The sequence below is a fragment of the Cervus elaphus genome, chromosome 12, assembly GCF_910594005.1.
Source record: "Cervus elaphus chromosome 12, mCerEla1.1, whole genome shotgun sequence".
In the NCBI taxonomy this organism is placed as follows: Eukaryota; Metazoa; Chordata; class Mammalia; order Artiodactyla; family Cervidae; genus Cervus; species Cervus elaphus.
The window spans coordinates 78890509-78905692 of record NC_057826.1 but is presented as its reverse complement, the minus strand read 5'-3'; the positions used below and the strand labels follow the sequence as shown (position 1 = coordinate 78905692).

The 15184-nt window shown below is 49.5% G+C and overlaps 1 protein-coding gene across 1 annotated transcript; it reads left to right on the top strand.

The window, feature by feature from the left end:
• The first annotated feature begins 668 nt into the window (after nucleotides 1-668).
• On the top strand, nucleotides 669-6781 carry SLC22A17 (solute carrier family 22 member 17). Its single transcript, XM_043920336.1, is given in 11 exon segments — nucleotides 669-804; nucleotides 999-1508; nucleotides 1599-1702; nucleotides 3798-3952; nucleotides 4528-4693; nucleotides 4893-5038; nucleotides 5121-5226; nucleotides 5396-5613; nucleotides 5897-6008; nucleotides 6150-6378; nucleotides 6380-6781. Coding segments are annotated over 10 exon segments (1704 nt in total). The 5' UTR covers nucleotides 669-804; nucleotides 999-1100; the 3' UTR covers nucleotides 6440-6781.
• Nucleotides 6782-15184: the final 8403 nt, after the last annotated feature.

Below are 15184 nucleotides of genomic sequence, written 5' to 3'. Positions count from 1 at the left end.
AAGAGTTTAGAGAAAGGGGTAGTCAACAATGCCAAATGCTGTTGAGAAATGATGGAAACTCAGCCAGGGTGGGGGTTGTGAAATCAGAGACGTGGTCTTGTAGAGGACTAAAGCCAAGGCTGAGTACAGTGCCCAGTGCAGTCCACCATATGCATGCCCTGTAGCATCCTTTCCAGTATACCTGTCTATCTCCTCCGTAAGCCACTCTGAGGTCGGTCTTGTCCATCCTGTTATCCCCAAAGACCAGTACAAGGCCAGAATATAGCAGACACTTAATAAATTGTACTGATCAGTGATGGATGGATGGATGGGTGGATGAGGAGGAAGAATTGGAAGCAAAAGAGGAATCGCTGGCACCTGCCTGGGATGTACTATCCTTTAGGTACTCCCTTTATACCGCAATGGCCCGCAGACCCAGGGAACAGAGACAGAGCCCCATCTTCTCCCTCCCCTGGGTCCCGGCCCCCCTTCCTCTCTCTGACGAAGAGTCTGGACCGAAGGTTCTGCTGACGTTGGAAGGGGAGGAGAGTCTGGAGGAAGGGGAGGGGAAAGCGGCGCAGAGATCGCAGAGACGGAGGAGGCGCCCGCGGCTGCAGAGCTGCAGAGCGGGGTCTCTCGGCTTCTGTGTCCGGGCAACGGGCGCGCCACTGGGCCAGAGGACAGCGCATCCTTTCCGTGCGGGCCGCCTGGGCCCCTGCGGTCGGCAAACTGGCTCCCCGGGTAGCCACCGGGACCCCCGAGCCCAATGGCGGGGGCGGCAGCAAGATCGACAGCACTGTAGAGATCACCCCCAGCCCCAACGGAGTAAGTGCCCGCGCCCTGGGGGCTACGCCATCATCTCCCCGCACCCCGCGACAGGCGCCTGGCATTTTCCTCCCGCGCAGCCCCCGCGGCAGACCTCCCTCCTCCCTCTGGCGCCCGCCCTCTTCCCTTACCCTGCGGTTTTCTCCGCTTCACCCTTCTCCTGCCACCCCTCCACCCCCCACTCCCACCCCCAGCAGGTCGGGACCCTCGGAGATGCGGTGCCCACGCAGCAGCTGCAGGGTGAGCGGGAGCGCGAACGCGAGCGGGAGGGGGAGGGCCACGCGGGCGGCGACGGGATGGGCAGCAGCCTGTCGCTGGCCGTGCCCCCCGGCCCGCTCAGCTTCGAGGCGCTGCTCGCCCAGGTGGGGGCGCTGGGCGGCGGCCAGCAGCTGCAGCTCGGCCTCTGCTGCCTGCCCGTGCTCTTCGTGGCGCTGGGCCTGGCCTCCGACCCCATCTTCACGCTGGCACCCCCGCTGCATTGCCACTACGGGGCCTTCCCCCCCAACGCCTCCGGCTGGGAGCAGCCCCCCAACGCCAGCGGCGTCAGCGTGGCCAGCGCGGCCCTAGCCGCCAGCGCCGCCAGCCGCCTCGCCACCAGTGCGGACCCCTCGTGCAGCGGCTTCGCTCCGCCGGACTTCAACCACTGTCTCAAGGACTGGGACTATAACGGCCTCCCGGTGCTCACCACCAACGCCATCGGCCAGGTGAGGCGGCCCGGGGGCCGCGGGGCTGGGGGCGGGCCGAGAGCCACCAGCGAGGGGTCTCACACCCGCTCCTCCCTCTCACCTCCCCAGTGGGATCTGGTGTGTGACCTGGGCTGGCAGGTGATCCTGGAGCAGATCCTCTTCATCTTGGGCTTCGCCTCCGGCTACCTGTTCCTGGGCTACCCAGCAGACAGGTGAGGGCTCAGCAAGTAGAGAGGAGGGCATGCTAGGGAGGCTGGCCCAGGCAGCTAGCCTTCGCAAGAGGCTGAAGAGGCTTTGCTCAACTCTGCAGTGTCCTCTGGATTTCTTCTGTTCATTGACAGGCGGCCCCACCACTGTCTCAACTTCACTCCCCACCAAGAAATACTCTTTCCATACCTCTTCCACAGAGAAGAACTCTCCCCCCACTGCCAGTCCCACACCCATGAATCAGTGGCCCCATCCCTACTCACCAAAACCCCCAGGTCCACAGAAGTCCTAACTCCTCCTCTATTGTCCTGTTACCACCAAGCTCCTCACTTGCCATCTTCATAGATTAATCCCTGATAGCAGTACTGTCTCCCTGGACTGTTAGCTCTATCTCAGTGGCCTCATTCCTAAAGATCATTATGTTAATTTCTAAATATCAACAGCCCCATTCACACTGGCCAGTAGTTCAATTCTTCAAACAAATGACTACCCTCTTGGGGGGGGGGGGGGGGTGTCCATAGTTTAACCCCCATGGATCAGTGACCACAATAGCACCCCTCACCCCAGGCTAATAGTCCCATCCTCATGGATCATTAGTGCTCTCAGATCCTTTCAGATCAAAAGCCTCATTTCCAGGAATCAGTGGTTTCATCTCAAAGATCTACAAACCCATCCCCACCAACCAGCAGCTCTTCCCAGGGGTCAAAACTCCATCTCTGATCCTCGACACATCACCACTGACCAGGTGCTCAATCCCTGGGGATTATTAGACATCTCCACTGGTCTACAGTCCCATCCAAATGGCTTTATAGTTCAACTCCCATGGCTCAAAGGCAACCCACCATTCAATAATCCAGTTTCCTAAAAACAATACCTATCCTCACTGCCCAATAGTCATACACCCCTGTGGGCAAATGATCCTAAACCCATAGGTCAATAGCCCAGCCTCATGCCTCAGTGGCCTCATACCCCCAGACCAGTAGCATCATTCCTCTGTAATAATAGCCTCATACCCAAAGACCTAAATTCAGCCTCCTAAATTCAGTAGCCTTAGCCAATAAACTCAACCCCATGGAAAATGGTCTCACCCTACTGGGTCAGTAGTTTCACTCTCAGGCATCAGTGTCCCCTTCCCAATGACCAGTGACCCCAGTCTACATCCACATTACACCAGTGCTCTTATCTCTAAAAATCAGTAGCCTCGCCTCCAAGGATCAGTAACCCTGTCCCCACTGACTCACAGTCTGTGACCATCACCACTGACCAATAGTCTCTCATATTCTCTGCTCTGTGACCCCATGCTTATCGATTATCCATATGGATTAATAGATTCATCCCTCCTGGCCAATAGTCCCATCCATCTTGACTGAAATCCCTACCCCAGGACTTAATAGCTACATCCCCAAAGATCAACTGTCCAATCTTCAGAGGTTAGTGATCAGCCCCACTGATTAATAGTCCTGTCTCATGGATTGAGAGCTTCACTCTCATGGATCAATGGCTCCATCTTCTGGTCAGTGACCCCATCCCACTGACCACTCCTATGGGTTAGTAGACCCATGCCCCAATCCCATGGAAGAATGGCTTCATCCCCCAAAATCAACTACTCAGTTCCCAAAGATCAAGAGCTCCATTTTCATTGACCAATACTATCCCCGTGGACAAGTGGCCAATGGCCCACCTCCTTATATCAGTAGTTCCAACCCTGTATGTCAACAAGCCCATCTCCTCTGATCAGTCTGAGCAAGACAAGCTCCATGCCCACTGACCAATCTCTCTATTGCCAAGGTCTCAGGGATCCAATTCCCTAAGCAATATCCCAACCCCACTGATGGCTGGTCTCACTTCCATGAAGAAATGCCTTCATCTCTGACCAATAGCCCTGAGAGTCAGTGATCACAGCCCCCACAGAACAACAGCCACGCCCCAGTGCCCAGTAGTCAGGGTCCCCATCCTTCCTCATCTCCTGTAGCCTTAGTCCAATCCTCGTTCCCCTGGCCTCATCCTCATATCTCCATCTCTAAAGTGGGCAGCTGGACCCCACCCAGCCACTCCTCCCTCAGGAAGTCTGGGTGACCAGGGGCTGTCCCTGCCCTCCAGGTTTGGCCGACGCGGGATTGTGCTGCTGACTCTGGGACTGGTGGGCCCCTGTGGAGTGGGAGGTGCTGCTGCAGGTTCCTCCACGGGCGTCATGGCCCTCCGATTCCTCCTGGGCTTCCTGCTTGCTGGCGTTGACCTTGGTGTCTACCTGATGCGTGAGTGGCACCCTTCCAGAGCGCCTTCCCTAGGGGCTCATGCCTGCCTGTCTGGATCCCCAGGTCATTGCCACTGCTCCCTAGGACCCCTCAAGTCCTTTTTCAGCTGTCTGGAATCTCGGCTCTCTCTCTGGCCAGGCCTTTAAAGGATCCAGCGGTCTTGCTTCTCACACGCCCCTCTCATTCCATGATCTGTAAAGCTTTCCCTGCCCTGGACTTACTGCTGTCAGGGAATGAGCCTTATTTTTAAAATGAAATCCTGAGTAGCTCTACGACCTTGAACAAGGGTTCATGTGAAGGTCAAATAAGAGGTCTGATGTGAAAGGGCCTGTACACTGGGAATGCTGAGCCCCCGCAGGGACTTGGAGCCTCAAGCCCTCCCAAGTGTGAGCAGGAGAGAGGAGAGGACCAAACAGCCTCTCACTCTGCCTTAGAGGATAGTCTGTGGGAGGTAGTGGCTGCAGCCTCCACTCAGGGTCTGACCTTGCTTTCTGTCCTCCTCCCTCCCCTCCCCTCTTCTCTTCCACGCCTCCTTCCTCCCCGGCCTCTCCTCCCTGTCCCTGCTGTATCTCCAGGGCTGGAGCTGTGCGACCCAACCCAGAGGCTTCGGGTGGCCCTGGCGGGGGAGTTGGTGGGGGTAGGGGGGCACTTCCTGTTCCTGGGCCTGGCCCTTGTCTCTAAGGACTGGCGATTTCTTCAGCGAATGATCACCGCTCCCTGCATCCTCTTCCTGTTTTATGGGTCAGTATCACCCTCCACCTGTTGTCTGGCCATTCCCATCTCTACCTCCTACCTGTAGCTCTAGCCTGCAGACCCCTCCTCTTCTCCACTGCCCCTCGTCCAGGCCTCCTCCAGCCCCAGCCCCTCAAGAGGTGGGAGTTTTCCATCCTGGTTCAGTAGACCGAAAGCCTCACAGTGCACCCCTTCCCCCCTCCCCCAGCTGGCCGGGTCTGTTTCTGGAGTCCGCACGGTGGCTGATAGTGAAGCGACAGATTGAGGAGGCCCAGTCTGTGCTGAGGATCCTGGCTGAGCGGAACCGGCCCCATGGGCAGATGCTGGGAGAGGAGGCCCAGGAGGCCCTGCAGGGTAAGAGGCAGGGGCCCCACCCATGTAGGAGGACCCTGGGTGCTCAGCTGTTCCTTCTAACAGCTCCTCTCTCTCTCCCAAGACCTGGAGAACACCTGCCCTGTCCCTGCAACATCCTCCTTTTCCTTCGCTTCCCTCCTCAACTACCGCAACATCTGGAAAAATCTGCTTATCCTGGGCTTCACCAAGTGAGCCTGGGTGTTGGGGTCAAGGGCCAGGCTGGTAGCTAGGATGGGGGCTGGCTGGGTGGGGAAGGCCTGAGGACCCCTGCAGAGGGCAGCCAGGGTGGTGAAAGGCTGCAGGTGACAATGCAGACACCACAGACACTGTCCTCTGCCTCCCCGCCCTGTCTCACAGCTTTATTGCCCACGCCATTCGCCACTGCTACCAGCCTGTGGGAGGAGGAGGGAGCCCATCGGACTTCTACCTGTGTTCCCTGCTGGCCAGCGGCACAGCGGCCCTGGCCTGCGTCTTCCTGGGGGTCACTGTGGACCGATTCGGCCGCCGGGGCATCCTGCTTCTCTCGATGACGCTCACTGGCATTGCATCCCTGGCCCTGCTGGGCCTGTGGGATTGTAAGCACCCTCCCTTCCCCACAGTGTGGGCTCAGCCGAGGAACCCCAGCAGAGGTGCCCCACGTGGACTCAGCCACTGCTTCTGGCTCAGGCTTCCCAGGACCAGACCAGATCCTGCCCAGATCTTTCACAACCTTCCCCCTGGCCGCACACTCCAGTCTGTTCTCCCAACTGATCATCAAAGCCCAGGCACACCCGGCTAGGGATCAGAAGGGGTGATGGCAGAGACAAGGCCAAGCATGATCTGCCACCTCCACTCACACGCCTCGTCTTGTCCCTCCAGATCTGAACGAGGCCGCCATCACCACCTTCTCTGTCCTTGGGCTCTTCTCCTCCCAAGCTGCCGGCATCCTTAGCACCCTCCTTGCTGCCGAAATCATCCCTACCACGGTCCGGTGAGAGCAGGCGTGCTGCCAGGGCGGCCTCCCGGCCTCTGTCTGAGGACAGGGCCTGAGGGATGCAGGAGGAGCGGCCGCTGGGGAAGGGTGGGGATGAGGCCCACAGCCGCAGGCTCAGTGCCTTGTCGTCTCTCCCAGGGGCCGAGGCCTGGGCCTCATCATGGCACTGGGGGCGCTCGGTGGGCTGAGTGGCCCAGCCCAGCGCCTCCACATGGGCCATGGGGCCTTCCTGCAGCACGTGGTCCTGGCGGCCTGTGCCCTCCTCTGCATCCTCAGCATCATGCTTCTGCCGGAGACCAAGCGCAAGCTCCTGCCGGAGGTGCTCCGGGATGGGGAGCTGTGCCGCCGGCCCTCCCTGCTGCGGCAGCCCCCCCCCCAACCGCTGTGACCATGTCCCGCTGCTTGCCACCCCCAACCCCGCCCTCTGAGCGACCTCTGAGCACCCTGGCAGGAGGCTGGCCCATACCGAAAAGTGGCACAAGGCCCTGGCAAGGAGAGCGGGAGGACTGAGTGAGCTCGGCAGGGCTGCCCAAGAGGCTCAGAGGCACCTTGGGCCAGACATGAAGGAGAGCTCAGAGGGCTGCCCTCACCCCATCTCCTCCCCACTGCTGCTTGGTGTTCACTTCCTTGGCTAGAGTCAGGGGGCAGGGAGAGAGCTCCACACTGTACCACCAGGTCTGGGCTCCATCCTGTGCCCAACCACATCCTCCCAGACCTCATTCTTTCTTGCTCTATCATTCTGTTTCAATAAAGACATTTTGAATAAATGAGCCTACCATAGCCTGGACTTCCCTCCCTTCTGTTGTCCTCCTGACTGTCTCTTGGGGGAAGGTGGAATCCAAACCATTAACCATCTCCTTCTCCTTCCCTGTGCCCTGCTCCCTCTTCCCGCCCCACTCCCACCTCCATGTTAACTTACAGACAATTAACCACCCCTTACTGATGGCTTGCTCTGCTACTAGGACTGGGCTAGGCACTTCACAAACTTCATGTAATCATTTAATCCTCGCAACCTTGCAAGGTAGGTGTCTGGATCTATTAAAGTTTTTGTTGTTGTTGTTGTTGCAGGCAGTAATAACTGACCTACTCTAATGAACTTAGAGCAACAAAGGGAATTTATTAGAGGGATTTGGTGGGGCAGGCTGTGGTTCTACCCTATGGGGAAGCTCATGGGGTAGAAGGAAAAGCGGAACTAGTTATAAAAGGCCAAGAACCAGAAAGGGCAAGAGAGTCAGTGACTGGCTAGCTTGCCTATCACAACCACCCCCACCCCCATTACTGACAACTGCAGAGGGGGAAGCAGTACCTGCCTGAGTGCTGCTAGCAGAAGACTGGATGTTGTACAGGTAAAAAAAATGGATGCCCACCACAGCATTCCTTTTCTTTTACAGATGACAAAACTGACACTCAGAGACTCAGTAACTTGCCCAACATTAGAAAGTTAAGGAGTGATAGCTGGGGTGTAACTGGATCCTGGAGCTGGTGCTCTCTAGTGACGCACACCGTGGCCACCTTCCCAATCCTTCCAATCTTTGTACACTACCCTTGGAATCGAATCGAGGAGTGAGTCTCTAGCCCCCGCCCCTGCCCCGGCAGGGGGCAGTAGGAGAATGGTCTTCACCTCAGTGCTAGGGCCTGCCTCTAACTAACCCTGGCCTGGCTTTGGGCCAGTTTCTCAACCTCCAGCCTCCTTCAAGGGCTGCTATGAGGATTAAACAAGATAATGTATGTGCCTCCAATTATCGCACTAGATGGTAAGTTCCTTGAGGAAAGGAACTTTGTCTTACTCAACTTTGAAACACCAAAGCCTGATCCATGATAGGTGTTCAAACAGTTGTATTTGTTCATTCTTTTGGCAAATCTTTCCTGTGCCAGATTTACAGACCAGTACTATCCTGGATATTAGGATTTCAAGGAGCTTGAAATCCACCTAACACTGGGAATATTAATGAGGAGGAAAACAACAGTGGTTGGAGCATCAAAAGGCTGCCTCTTGAAGGAAGTGGGACTCAGAGAGGCAGGAAGACCTCAGGAAAAGACCCAGGAGACAGGTACATTGTTCTCAATTCAAAGGCCATAAAGCAGGGGGCTTCCCTGGTGGCTCAGTGGGAAAGAACCCACCTGCCAATGCAGGAGACGTGGGTTCAACCCCTGGGTTGGGACAATCCCCTGAAGAAGGCAATGGCAACCCATCCCAGTATTTTTGCCTGGGAAATCCCATGAAGAGAGGAGCCTGGTGGGCTACAGTCCATGGGGTCACAGAGTCAGACACGACTGAGTGACTAAAGAACATGGAGAGCAGAGGCCTTGAGGGAGGAAAGGCTGAGGCGGCCCTAGAGGAGGAATTCTTGGGAAAAGCAAGTCTGGAGGCCAGCCTCTTCCGCATAAGGGAGCCCAGTACCCACAGGTTCCTGCAGTTCCTATCTCCTTCCCCTCTGCCAATCCAAGTCCCCGGCCCGGAGCTCTGGAACTAAGCCTCACTTCTGAGTTCTCAGTCACTGGAGAACTCATGGGAATCCTTCTCATTTAATCTTCAGCCCCCTGAAATAGGTGTTAGTAGTTTTATCCTATTTAGCTACTGAGGGAATGGAAATGAGAGAAATGGAAGGAACTGCTGTGAAAGGCAGAGCTAGGACTTAAACCCAGGCCTTCCGACTGTTCTTTCTACTACCAGAGTTCCCACACAGCTAGACATTCTGCATCATACATTCTGCCCAACAGTGTCTGCGCCATCTGAACTGACTCCAATGTTGACTTTTTTTTTGGCCGTACCGCATGGCATGCAGGGTCTTCATTCCCTGACTGGGTATATCAAACCTGCACCCTCTGCAGTGGAAGCGCAGAGTCTTAGCCACTGGACTGCCAGGGAAGTCCCAATGTTGACTTTTTAGCTCTGAGTGGTCAATGATAACACAAGAGAGCATACTCATCGCTGCCTCCAGAGATTCTGCGGAGAACCAACAGAATGGTAAATAAATACATTTTGGAAGATCCCATGTAAAGCCAAGGAGTTACTTATATGCTAATGACACTCTCTAAAGCACGCTGTGAGGAACAGTGTCAAAGAGGCATTTCAAAGAACACATCCTTTGCATACCGCTAGAAAAAGTTCCAAGTAAGGAAAACAAAAATACTCAGGAAGCTAGGGCAGCTCCTGCAGCAGGGTAGGTAAGAGAAAGCAAGCCTCTCCGACTTCTAGCAAAGAGGTAAAGGCAAAGAAAATGGGAGCATTCGAGAAGCATCAAGGAAGCCCAGGGGAAGATAGGGTCCCTCCACCCCAAGCAATTCGCGGTCTAGGTGGGAAGGAACTATGTGTGTCGCTGAAACTGGCAGCTTGTCAGTTGCTCTAAAATTCACCAACCACATGGTCTCCTTGGATCCTTATCAATACCCCAGGAAACATGGCTATTTTCATGTTTTTCAGATGGGAAGACTGAGGTTTGGACCTCAGTCACTTTTGCAGTGACTGGTAGAGTAGCCAGATCTTGAGAAATGAGAGCCTGCAATCTTCTTATTGCGCAGTAAATAATTCTAAACACCATGAAAGAAAGTATTACTTATCCTGTAATATTAAGTTGAGAAGGTACCCCCAGGAACCTGGAGATCATTTTCAGACAAACAAGGAAACAACTACTTTCCCTGAAAAGGTTGTACTGATGAAATATGAACTGTTTTTAGAAATGTTTTAGTTGGATTCACAACTAAAAGCCATGATGGATTATTGAGGGAGAAATTAAAAGGATATACAGGTTTACATTTCTAACCTTAAAAAGTTACATAAAGTGATATGAAAGCCACTTCCATTCTTCATTCAGTCAACCTAGCCTGGCTACCTTGCAACTGATTTTTACTGATTATCCACTACTTTCTGGTGCTGCCTCAGGTCTGGGGAGCATGGTCCTGGCCTGGAAGAGCGCAGAACTCTGGGAGATAATTACTATCCTATACAGAAAATGCAAAGAAATGGAAGAAGTGCTGCAGCACCTCAAGAAGGATTGGATATATTCTATTGGAGGCAGTCAAGGAAAGCTTCTCAGATATTTGGATTGGACCTTACAGGTAAAGTTGTGAGCTTGCCAAGGACAGAAAGAAAGAAGAAACAGTGCAAAGACTAGAGACATGACAGAACATGGTATATGTGGAGAACACCACGGAATGGAGAACGTGGTATACACAGAGAACCATGGAATAAAGGGCAGCTATGAAAACCCACAGCTAACACTGTATTCATCAGTGAAAGTCTGAAAGCTTTTCCCCCAAGATCGGGAACAAGACAAGGATGTCTGCTCTCACCACTTCTATTCAACGTCCTGGAGGTTCTAGCCGGAGAAATGAGGCAAGAAAACGAGATACAGGCATACCTCAAAGATACTGTGGGCTCGGTTCCAGACCACTGCAATAAACCAAGTTACACAAATTATTTGGTTTCCCAGTGCATATAAAAGTTATGTTTATACTATATTGTAGTCTATGAAGTGTGCAATAGCATTCTATCTATAAAAGACAGTGTACATACCTTAATTAAAAAATAACTTCAGTGCTACAAAATGCTAACCATCACCTGAGGATTTAGTGAGTTGTAATCTTTCCATTGGTGGAGGGCGTGAAATATTGTGAGAACTGCCAGAATTGCCAAAATGTTACACAGAGACATAAATTAAGCAAATGCTGTCCGAAACTGGTGCCAACAGTCTCGTTTAATGCAGGGTTGCCACAAACCTTCATTTAAAAAAAAAATGTAGTTATCTTCACAGTGCAATAACGCAAAACCCAATAAAATGAGATATGCCTGTAAAAAAGCACAAAGAAAGGAAAAGACAATGTAAAACTATATTTGCAGGTGACATGATCTTGTATATAGAGAATCCTAAAGAATCCACACCAAAAAAAAAAAAATACACAAAACCCCTTTAAGAACTAAATAAACAAGTTCAGCAATATTACTAAACTTGAGATTGAACTTGGAGGACACAAGATCAATATACAAAATGAACTGGGGTGTTTTGGGTTTTGTGGGGTTTTTTTTGTCCACACCATGCAGTTTATAGGATCTTAGTTCCCCAACCAGGGATTGAACCTGGGCCCCTGGCAGTGAAAGCTCGAAGTTCTAACCACTGGACCACCAAGGAATCCCCAAGATCAATTGTTATCTTTATTTTTTTAATTGTATTTTTATAATAACTGCAATGAACAGTCTGAAAATGAAATTAAGAAAAGAATTCCATTTAAAATAGCTAAACCCCAAATACTCAGGAATAAATTTAATAAAAGAAGTGCAAGACTTGTACACTGTGTTCATAGATTGGAAGACAATATTGTTAAGATGCAACCTTCTACAAATTGACCTATAGATTCTACAGAAATGCATTTCTCTGCAATTTCTGTATAGGACTGTAACTATCTCCCAGTGTTCTGAGCTCTTGCAGGCCAGGACCATGCCCCCCAGACCTAAGGCAGCACCAGACAGTAGTGGATAATCAGTAAAAATCAGTTGCAATCCCTGTTAAAATCTTAAGCTATCATTTTTGCAGAAACTGACCAGCTGATTCTAAAATCCACATGGAAATGTAAACGACCCAGACTTGTTAAACCACCCTGAAAAAGAGCAAAACTGGAGAACTCATACTTTTCACTTTCAAAACATTACAAGGGGCTTCCCTGGTGGCTCAGTGGTGAAGAATCTACCTGGCAAGGTAGGATACATGGTGTAGATCCCACAAGCTGTGGAGCAGCTAAGTCCCTGCACCACAACTACTGATCTTGTGCTCCAGAGGCCGAAAACCGCAGCTACTCAGCCCATGTGCCACGACGAGAAGCCACTCACTGAAACGAGAAGCCCATGCACTGCAACTAGAGAAAAGCCCTCGCAGCAACAAAGACTCAGTACAGCCAAAAATTAAAAACAAAACTCCAGTAGCTAAAACAGTGTGCTAACTGGCATAATGACAGACATTTAGATATGTGGAACAAAATTCAGACTCCAGAAATAAACCTGCACACTTAAGAGTCAACTGATTTTCAACAAGGGTGTTAAGACCATTCAATGCAGAAAGAATAGCCTTTTAAAAAAATTATTTATGTATTTATTATTTTTGGCTGCACTGAGTCTTCGTTGCTGCACTCAGGCTTTTAGTTGTGACGACTGGGGGCTGCTCTCTGGTAGCCGTTCAGGGGCAGAGCAAGGGCTCTAGGTGTGTGGGCTTCGGTAGTCGTGGTGCAGGGGCTTAGATGCCTCAAGGCGTATGGAATCTTCCCAGACCAGGGATCCAATCAGTGTCCCCTGCATTGGCAGGTGGATTCTTAACTGCTAGACCACCACGGAAGTCCAGAATAGCCTTTTAAACAAATGGTGTTGAACAAATTCATCATTTGCATGCAATGGTATGGTCCTCTACTCATACCATACACAAAATTAATGCAAATGGATGAAAGGCTTTATATAACAGCTAAAACTATAAAACCCTTAGGAAAAAAACATAAGCATAAATCTTAGTGACTTTTGTGCTTCAAAGGACACTATCAAGAAAGTGAAAAAACCCACAAAATTGGAGAAAATGTATTTGTAAATCATTTATCTGATAAAGGTCTAGTATTCAGAATATATCAAGAACTCATACAACTCAACAATAAAGACAAATAACCCAATTAAAAGGTGGGCAAAGATTCTGACTATCTTCATAGAAGATATACAAAAGGTCAGCAAGCACATGAAAAGATATACCCAAGAGAAACGAAAACATATGGTCACACAAAAACTTACACACAGATGTTTGGAGCACACATTCATTCCTAATGGTCAAAAAGTGGGAATATCCCAAATATCCACCACCTGATGAATGATAAACAAAATGTGGTGTAGGTATATAGTTGATCCTTGAACTTGGGGGTTTAGGAATGTCGAACCTCCATGTGGTTCAAAATTTGCAAAATTCTTACAGCCTACCCTTCATGTCATAGGTAGCTCTGTATCCACGGGTTCAACCAACCATCGACCATGTACTTACTACTCTAGTACATATTTACTGAAAAAAACCCACATTTAAGGGAGCCCATGCAGTTCATGATCAACTATATAATGAAATATTCAGCCATCAAGAGGTATGAAGTATTGGTAAACACTACATGGATGAATCTTGAAATCATTTTGCTAAATAAAAGCAGCCAGGCAGAAATGGCCATATATTATATGAGCCTATTTACATGAAATATCCAGAAAAGTCCTATCTGTAGATACAGAAAGTATATTAGTGGTTGCTTGAGACTCACAGGGGAAAATTGGGAATGCTTGCTAATAGGTATAGGGTTTCTGTTTGCTGTGATGAAAATGCTCTAATTAGTAATGCACCATTAGGTAATGGTGATGATTACTATATACATATGTACATACATATGTATAAATAATATGATCACTATAAATACATCTGCTAAATATCGCTGAAATTTAAGTACACTTTAAAGGCAAATTTTATGGTATAAGAATCGTATCTCAAAAAAACAAAGAAATCCATAGAGCCTTCTGCTGGGATGAAAGGCAGAAGTCAGAAATCTTGCAAGCTTTCTTAAGCAAATAACACAATTTCCTTTACTTTTAAATAAAAGTTTTTGTTTTACATCTTAAGGATTATTATTTATTTGGCTATGTCAGGTCTTAGTTGCAGCACTCAGGATCTTTAGTTGTAGCATGAGGGATCCAGTTTCCTGACCAGGTATCAAATCCGGGCCCCCTGCATTGGGAACATGGAATCTAGACACTTAGACCACCAGGCAAGTCCCTAAAGTTCCTTTAGCGTCCTTTAGTACCTTTTTCTGTGACAAATTTGAGCATCTAGAATAGTGCCCAGTACTTGATTAAATATTCAAATATCTGTTGAATGAATGATTACCATAGGCATAAAGGGGGAAAAGGCATTAGCTGGATCAACATTTTAAAACTAGATAATCTGAGAAAGCTTACTCATCTAACCATATAAAACCGAGGAAAGCTATTGCATTATGGAAAAAACGCAGCCACTGCTTTTTTCTATTGCTGGTGACAAGTTGGGCAAATTCTGAGAAAGCACTGGGCTGTCCTCATTCATTTTGTATCACATAGTCCCTCTTGATTCAGACCCACTCCAGAGAAATCTTAGACTGGCTCCCCTAATCCCTCCTCAAGGACACTTCCTGCCTACAGAATCCAAATGAGATTGGACTCATTCCTGCCCCATTGGTTAAGAGAGTTTACTAGGAATGACTGACAGAAAACCAACCAATCTTTTTCAAGGAAAGCAACTTGCTTCCCAAGCTACTTCCTCTAAAATCACTGAGGATGATACATGAATAATGAAGAGACCAGGTAGCACAGGAAATTTAATTCTTCTAAGGATAGGAATCAGCAGGTCCAGGAAAAAGGGACCATCCAAGGTGAATGATCACTTTCTGCACACCTAAGTGGCAGGTGCCGTAAGGCCATACAAAAGGCACAATCCACACCCTTGAATTTTTAGTCTAGTGGGGAAACAGGGATGGAATCATTTAAATTATGAAACCATTAAGTTCCAAAGAGAGAAGCAATTTGCCCTGAGTGCAGACATGCTTCTTTCTGCCCAGGTAATCAAGTTAGTTTCCTGGCTGTGGTATTTGGCTTATACACCTTGGCTTCTATCTTAGCATTCTGACAGAGTAGATGTGATATGCATAGCAGGCTAAACAGCAACGAGCAATACATGAAAATTAAAACTAAAAAAAAAAAAAAAAGAAAGAAAAGAAAAATTCAACAGGAGTGCACAGTGTATCAGATGTACAGCAGGATGTGGCAGGAAAAATCAATCAGGATCAAATTGGGAGAAGCCTTAGTTCCACACCTAACAGCATATGGGCCTTTCCAGAAACATGAATTGGAGCCACCAATCTGCCATACCACTACAATTAAGATAAGAACTGTTCAAACAGTTAAAGTCGAAGACATATAGGATATTGATACCCTGACTGAACATAGAAAATTATAAAAACTAAGGTTCAAAAAAGCAACTCACCCCCCTAAGAGCAAACAAGTTTACAGAATTTATATAGTCACTTACTGCCCCCTGGTGGATAGACAATACCTCCCCAGCATTAGGAACATCAAGCATTAGATGTTGCACATTTTCCTAAGCTACTTATCCAGTCTCTTGCTAATCAGCCTCTGAAATTTC